Raw genomic sequence first — 8,311 nt, 5'->3', positions numbered from 1 at the left:
AGGACCGGCTGCACTCTTGGCTCCAAATGATCACAGCAGAACTGCTCCAGCTGCTGCTCAAGTCAAGGTCCGTACAAACGAGAAATCATCACTGGCACGTTTGCATAATAGTTAGGAAAAACACTTGCACTGGGAAAACAGGAGTATCTTTAGTTATCGGCTACAGCAATCCAGTCCAACTGTTAATCGTATCTGATGAAATCAGTGCCAAAAATGTTGGCAAGTGTATCGCCCCACCAAAATCAAAATGCTTCATAGCATTAACCCTACTTTAATGATTTTGGTTTTCAACTAGAAAAAAGTCAGAGGGGGCAGGAAAATCCTGAAAATAACACTTTTTTCTTCTTTCGAACAACAGAAGAAAACATATTAATTAAACTATATGTTTTGATTAGCGCAAAACAACTTACATTTCCTTTCCTGAATAATGTAAAAATTGAACTTAAAAAAGCAATTTCTTGCCTGAGAAGTCTCTTTAAAAGGGAACGTTTGGTATTTTACAGCGCTTCTCTTAGGCGGACTGGTGTCAGCATCTTATTCTTTTAATGTTAAAAACACTTTCAACCCACCCATACTCCAGCTCTGAACTATTTAGGAAAAGACACATCTTTCTAGCTCTTTGCTATAGCCTCTCACACAGCAAAATCCCTGTTTGTACCTGGAATTTCTCAACTAGGATATAAATGCTGTATTTAAATTATAGTGACTGTGTTCATAATATGTCTGCTATTTGAAGAAAGGTGTAGCTACAGCAGGCCATGTTTCACCCTCCATCCCCCACTCTTATGTTATAAAAACCTGCAGTATTTCTCCATGGAAATAATCTGGTTTTGAAAGGAAAATTAATGTCAATTAATTTCCATGGGTGACCACTTCCCCTCTTTTCAGCAGATTTTTGTTAATGAAGATGCTTCTTCCATACGGCTACATTAAAATAGAGGAAAAAATGAAATTATCTTTCTCTGGCTGTTTTATGGTGTCATTTTAATGAGTCTGCCTTTCTGTGATAGAAGGAAATTGTAAAACACATTCACTGGGAGCAAAGAGAGCAAATGTTGTCCCACAGGCAGGAGGCGGCAACCACAGGCATGCAGAGTGAAACCGTGCTGGGTGGCAAAGCACATCTGCAGCAGGACTCCCTACCCCAGAGCCAACCTTTCTCCCTAACCCACCGCACGGTGGAACAAAGCTGACTTACTGACCCCTACTTGGACTCAACAGGAACCCTCAAGCTTTTGAGCATGTCCATCAAAGAGGGCCCAGAGATCATTACATGCACCCTGCAGTGAGGTTTGCACAGACTGGACAGAAAGGAACTTCTAAAGTGCTAGCAGATGTGCAAAACCCAGCCAAGCTGGGCAAGCTTCCCGCTCGCTGAATGCAGGCAGAGGTTTGGCAGCGGAAGGTCTGTCTTGTGTTCCCTGGGGTTGGCTCCTCGGGGGCCATCAGCTGAACAGCGGTAGGTCAGACTCATCTTTTCTGGGAGGGCTGCTCAGGTACACCGATGAGCATGGTAGGAAGAGACACCAAGTCCCCCACACATCAGAGACATTCTGTCTTAAACTTCTGCCTCAGGGCTTTCTGCACGTTTTGTATCTTCTCCGTGATCACTGTGTCACTGAGGTGATCTCCAAACTTCTGCTTCAACAGCACCCTAATGATCTTGATGCAGCGTTCATCCATCATGGGCTTCGCCTCTCGGAAAGTGTTGCCCCTCCGCCCCGTGATGGAGTGGCTCTGGATGTAGTCAGACGTGAAGAGCTTGTAGAGCAGTGTCTTGCAGGCAGTGCTGATTTTCTGGTCAAACCGGATGGTCTCTTTGAGCTGCTCCTTGGTGTAGCCATTGAAGAGCTCCACCACCTCACATGGCTGCCGGTGGGGCTCCTCCTGGAAGGACAGGGATTCCAGCCTCTGCACCTTCTTCTTCAGAGAGAGGACATCCTGTTGGAGGTCCAACACCATCCTCTCCAGCTGCTCTATCTTCTCTGCCCTGAAAAATTAAAATTACAGGTGTAAAGGGAAGAAGACATGATGGCTTCACTGTGGATATTGCTAAAGGATGTAGCACTTCCACCCAAGCAGTGATTACATGCCTCCTGCAAACAGGGACAGGGCAGTTTCTCCCCAGAGCATCAGCCCATCCAGCTACACCTGGGTGAAGAGCAAGGCAGGAGAGAAAAATGACACGGTCCAGACTTTTCAGTAGCTCAGAAATGTTCAGAATTTAAACCTCAACCCCACCTTGTCATGCATGCGTGGAGACTGTGATGCTCAATTTTCTTTCCAGTTTTAAGGAAAGATATGTCCTGCTCTGCATGTCCCGGGAGGCACATACGTGTGACATGAACCAACAGACACGCAGGAAATGACAATGCCAGTACTGTAACATGATTTTTTGGCACCCATTTCTTTGCAGTAAAACTATCCCCAGCAGCTACTTCATCACTGGATACTTGTCATAAAAGTAACGGACAATAAAGCAAGCACCACACAGCCACGTTCAAACATGATAGATGTCATTTTGATTGTTATAGGCAAAAGCCTTGTGGTTTCTGCACTGTTTTAGAGCCTTCTTGCATCTCCAACTCCAAGCCCTGCAATCAGGAAGAAACACCTGGCTCTGATTACATAGAGATTCAGCTGGTTTTGGTTCTAAAATTGCACCATTTTGTCACCCAGCTGTCATCTCACTGCTTTTTCTTGCAGTGAGGAGGAAAATACTGTTAAGAACAAGTGCCTTCTCTTGCTAATTACCTTTCTACTTCACCAGGACCAAAATTTTTCTGCACTCTCTCAAAGTCATCCGTCTCTTGCAAAGCATCAAGCTTTCGCTCTTCACAGCTGGAAGAAACAAGCAAGCTAAAAAGCACTGCCACAAGAAGCTTCATGTTCATACTCATATTCATTTCTGAGGAGAATGATCTGTAATTCAAAGGTTGGAATTCAACGCAAAGTCAATTCTGTTTTTATTTGCAGCAAGAATAGCATGGATTGAGAGGAAAAGTCAATGGGTCTTCATGTGGTCAACCTCCTGTGCTCCCTCCTTTCCACACAGAGCAAGCCCTGGTGCACAGATATGGGGGTCCTCCTGTTTGACCCACCAAGGGATCAGGAGTCCAGAGCACCAGGGACCCAACTGCTCTGCAGTATAGAATCACAGAATCATGGAATCATTTAGGTTGGAAAAGACCTTTAAGATCATCAAGTCCAACCATTAACCCAGGACTGCCAACTCCGTGACTAAACCATGTCCCTAAGCACTGCATCTACCTGTTTTTTAAACAGGTGACTCCACCACCTCCCTGGGCAGCCTGTTCCAATGTTTGGCCACCCTTTTGGTGAAGAAATTTTTCTTAATATCTAACCTAAACCTCCCCTGGTGCAACTTGAGGCTGTTTCCTCTTGCTCTGCACCTGCACAAACTCTCATTACCTTTTGTGTTTTGGGTTTAATTCTACGTTAACATCTATTCCAAGTGAGCACGACCAGGGCATGGAAACAGAGTGGACAAACCCTCCACTATGAAATGAATATTCGTCGTGTGAAACGTTCAGGGTCCTCACCACGCTTCCAAGTGTTACCTGTTCAGGCAGACGTGTTGCTGGCACTGGGACAAGATGCCATCTGACTTCCTCTTCATTGGCAAGGCAACATAATCTACAGGCAGGGATGGGAGATAAGCTGAACAAGCCAGCTGCTGAAAAGGTCCTGAATCCCTCTGTCTCCAGAACAGATTACCTAAGCACTCCTGCTAGATTGCACAGCAACATATTACTCCGTTGGCATAAACAGAGCGATCCAGACATGCTTTCCAGGACTGAACAATAGGGATTTTGTTATTAGAAAAAGGTGGTATCTCAAGGGCTCCTTCTGTTCCCGTCACAACAGACATAGTGGGCAAGGCAAGCATAGCCAATGTGTCTCTGGGCACTGCTGTCAGTCAGCAGGTAAATAACACACTAGCATGTTTTTATAAGTGCATTTCATGGATGTGATAGTGGATGGAAAAGCAGGGAAATAGGCAAATCTGAGAAGGTTTGACTAATTGAGACACAAGGCTTTTGGGTGTTTCACAATTATTCACAGGCTAGATTGTTTTTTGGCTCTTGAGGAAAGAACCAGGAGACAGAGCTGGTGCCTGGTAAAGCAGATAGCATACGCTGTCTCACAGGCATCTCCCTTTAGACAGACCTCCTGTGGGAGATCTCCCAGGTGGAAGGGAGCAGGAAATTTCATCTCTAGCCTTTGTAGCCCTGGGAGAAAGCACACAGAGCCCTGGAGCCAAGCAGGTCTCCCAGCAGCTCTGCAGTCCCCATCCCAGCCTGCCGGTCAGGATGAGGCAGAAGAGAGCTAAAAGCCAATGTCCTGATTTACAGCCACGGTTACCTCTGGTAGCTGGACCAGCCCTGTCCTCTTCACCTTGGGAAGTCCCTGCCATGGCCATGGTGACATACGTGGACGGAGGTGTGAAGGCGCTGGCTGGGTGGGGGGAACCTGCCAGTGAGCGGGGGCTTCCTGCCACGTTGCCCGGGGCACTCCTCTCCTTGATGATGGAGGAGTTGCCAGCATCATGGGGCAGGCTGGCCTCGGCCACCCTCAGCAGCGGTTTTGCAGGGTAAGTCCTGTCACCGTGGTATTTCCTGGATCCATTCCCCAGGGTCCATTTTGGGAAGGTTTTCCTGGATTTTTTTGGCTGGGGTGGCATCATGCTATGGACAGCCGGTTCTTCTTCTGAAAGCAAAGGGGATACTCAAGATGTGCAAGGGGTATCAATGTTGTGTATCTCCCACCTCCCACTCAGCACTTTTTGCCCTTGTAGCAATGTGAAATCGATGACAGGAATAGAATGCATAGCATCCTCCCACCCCCAAAAGCCCAATGGAAGCAGAAAGGTGCAATCTTCAAAAGACCTTACTCACTTAACTTCTCCAGGAGCTGTCTATCTTCCAGCAGCTTCTTCTCTAAAATATCTTTATGCTCTGCAGGGAGAGAGGACTTTTCAGCCCTGAACTCCTTCTCTAAAGGTTGCTCCTGAGGAGCCCCAGATTGCAAAGCCCAGGACAGAGAGGTGTCACTCACCACTTATGCCTTCCACCATGCCCCAGTAGAGCCCACTGAAGCCGGGGCAGCGGGCCAGCACCTGCTCGCCCACTGTGTAGAGGTGGAAGGGCTTGCGGGGCTCCTTGATGTTCTCGATGTTGATCACCCGGCTGCCATCGGGCCAGCTGATGAGGACGTAGATCTTGGCTGACATGGGGGCTGCCCACCTGGCATGGGGGGAACGGTAGGGGAGCATCACAGCACAGCTTTGTGCTCTCCCATGGTTGGGAGGATTAGCAAATGATGCTTTACCTGAGCAAGTGCAGCCTACAGGTATAAAATACTTGTCCCTGCACTTTTTCTACTAGTTGTTTCTCCTCTCCCATTCCTCCCCTTCTGTGCTTGCCCCATACTAAACCCCGTCCCTGGGAGGTTGTCCTGGGACTGACCTGGGGACAGCCCCACGTGCCTTTAGTGTGCCCCAGTTTAATTTGAAGAGGAACTGCAGCTCCAGCCAGGACACGTGCCCCCTGGGGTCGGGCAGGACCAGCTCTCAGGTGGGATGCCCAGAGCAGACCCTGGATGAGCCGCCGAGCAGAGACAGGCTGGCTCCTCCGCCCCCGGGAGCCAGCCCAGCTCAACTGACCTCAATGGGTCTACGGTAATTTGCTACAGCACAGGATCGTACCTGCGTGATATCAAGGCAGTACAGAGAAGAGACTCAAGACCCAGGGTTCTTCCAGGAAATGATCATCCCTTTGCCTGTACAGTTATTTTCCCCAGTAAATGTCAAAGTGCTCTGATAAGGAGGGCAGCAAGTTACCTGCATTTCACACATGCGGAAACTGAGGCACAGAGCAGTGACAGAAACATCTAAGGCAGCCAAGTAGCAAAGGTGCAAGGAGATGGTCTCCCGGGTCCCGGCCCACTGCTCTGCCCACTGGGACACCCTGGTGTTCCCCTTAGAGCTGCAGGCTTAAATCACTGGAGAAATAGGAGAGCTCAGCGATCAAACAGCAGCCAGGGTACTGCTGACTTTCAAAGCCTCTTGAGCCACAGGGAAAGCTGAGGAGCCATGGGCTGCTGGGTTCAGGGAAGGCTTCATTCCAGGTTTCAACCAACATGTCATGAATGGGGACAAAATTAAGCAGAGACCATCTGCCAGCGCTCCTAAGGGCCCTGGCAGAGCATCACCCCAGACCATCCTGCTCTGCTCTGCAGCAGGATTTGGCAGAAGGGTTCTGGGGACTGAGGCTGAGCCCTTGTGCTGGGCACTGTGTGGAGAATGGCCACGGTGTCCAAAGCTGATGGGAGGGAGCTGGGGCAGGGAGGGGCGAGGTGGAGCAGGGACAAGATGGCAGAGAAGGCAGCTAGAACCCAATTTATTGCAGTCTTTTGTTTTACCTCCACACCCTCATTAAAGCCAAGCCTGGGTTTGATTCCTCTCACTGAGGAGGTTCAGTTCACCCTGGAGAACTTTCTCCTTTTCCTTAACCCCCTGGCCCCCTACCCCCCCATCATCAGCTACAGCAAAGCTCCTTGCAGGAACCGTAACTTTCCCCAAACCTGCCAGCCTGCCCTGCTGGCACCGGCTCACAGCTGGCTCACTCCAACCCTTTCCTCTTGGCCGAGACACACTCCGAGGTTTATTTTCGTAAGGAAGCACCACACGCAAATTAATTGTGTGGTAACTGCCGGGCTCCCCACATCCCCTTCCCTGCTGGTGGATGCTCTTGCAGCAGGCAGCTGCACCCAGCCCTCTCCTGAGCCCAGGGAAGGTTACAGACCAAGAAACGGGGATAAATGCATATCTGAGATCTCTCCCTCCCAGACACATAGCTCTGTTGTAAAAAGCTCCATATTCCAAACAGCAAACCACCCCAGCCCCGAAAAGCTCTCTGGAGGGGTTTCCCTTTCTCTAACATTTAAAGAAAAATCACTGATCTTCATAGCTGCTGCTGCTCCCTCCTGCCCCACTTACCAGTTGCTCATTTACCTTAATGAATGCAACAAAACTACACAAATACACAAACAGAGAAAAAGAGAGAGAGAGAAAGAAAGAGATCAAAATCCTGATAGCAATAGAGCTCGGTCCTTGCCTGGTTAGCACTGCTCCAGGTGTTGAGTCTTGCAAAATGTCTCCTGTCTATCCAGCTCTCAGCTGCCTGCTCCAGGAGAGGAGGCGACCGGACACTTCTTTGCCTTGGGCTTGTCCCTTCACCACAGTTCCTTGTCAGGTCTCCTTTGTCTGGCTTAGAAAGCTCCCACCTGCCGTCCCCACTGCAAAGAAAAAAAGACCCTTGGCTTTCTTTTTCCCTGGTTGTTTTGTTTCAGCATTATTATTCCTGTTATTTTTCTATATACAGATACTATTTTTTTTTTCCTTAGCTTGTTTCAGGTCTGTTTCTTACAGGGAGAGAGAGCAGAAGAGAAGAGAAAAAGCCTTGGGTTTTTTGGAGCATGAATAAACCTTGCATTTCCATGAGTTATTCATGAATAATTCATGAAAATGCATGATTAATTCAGGTTCATGAATTATTCAGGAATAATTCTCGAACATTCCTGGTTAATTCATGCTCACACAGCGAGTGAGTCAGGCTCTAGGGCTTGGTGAATTCCTTTCTCCCCGAGACAGGAGAAGAGAAGCTTAGAGACAGCTGCATTATGCGCTTCCCATTTGCTGCGTCTTAGAAGAAAACATATTTTGGGCCCTTTTTGAAACAAGGACTTGAAGAAAAGAATTGAAATGCCTGCAGCCTCCTAGCCACGGAGGAATAACACAGCACCAAAAGAAATAAAAAGAAAGAGATCGGACTTGTTCTCAGAGGGAAGCCTGGCAGCATGTTTTACTCTTTTTCAAAGCATCTTTCACACTTACCACGAATTTTTTTCTCCCCCCACCTACAAATCTCTCCCTGGTTAAGATACATCTCAGCTGCTTCATTTTTTTACCTGCTATGTGATGAAAAGGACCATGCACTTAGGCCTTTGCTTGAGGAATCAAAGGGGCTTCCCAAGCCACGCACCCGTCCGTCCCTGCACATGTGTGTGCAAATGTGTGCAGTTCCTCCACTCCGTGTCCCAGCCCGGGCAAGCACTGATGGTGGCAATCGCCTCAGCAGGTCACTGCCTCACCCTGGTCCTCCCACCAGCCCAAATGTCCCAGCTGGCCACGCACAGCTCTGCTTTCCCCGTGTGTTTCTCCCCAAAACATCACCGCTGCAGCCCCTGGGGTTTCCCAGCACAGGGCTCATTACCGCTGACGCGTGCA

The 8,311-nt window shown here is 48.7% G+C and overlaps 1 protein-coding gene across 1 annotated transcript; it reads right to left on the bottom strand.

Moving 5' to 3' along the window:
• Positions 1 to 633: 633 nt before the first annotated feature.
• Positions 634 to 5,356, bottom strand: LOC121094906. Its single transcript, XM_040609060.1, has 6 exons — positions 5,080 to 5,356; positions 4,920 to 4,979; positions 4,387 to 4,731; positions 3,582 to 3,657; positions 2,755 to 2,841; positions 634 to 1,990 (listed from the first exon to the last, which is right to left on the bottom strand). The coding sequence occupies exons 1-6, from the start codon at positions 5,294 to 5,296 to the stop codon at positions 1,543 to 1,545; spliced, it is 1,233 nt and encodes a 410-aa protein (XP_040464994.1). The 5' UTR covers positions 5,297 to 5,356; the 3' UTR covers positions 634 to 1,542.
• Positions 5,357 to 8,311: the final 2,955 nt, after the last annotated feature.

Source organism: Falco naumanni, chromosome 10, assembly GCF_017639655.2.
Source record: "Falco naumanni isolate bFalNau1 chromosome 10, bFalNau1.pat, whole genome shotgun sequence".
NCBI classification, from domain to species: Eukaryota; Metazoa; Chordata; class Aves; order Falconiformes; family Falconidae; genus Falco; species Falco naumanni.
Note: the sequence above shows the minus strand (reverse complement) of the source record. Positions and strands in the feature narration are given on the sequence as shown.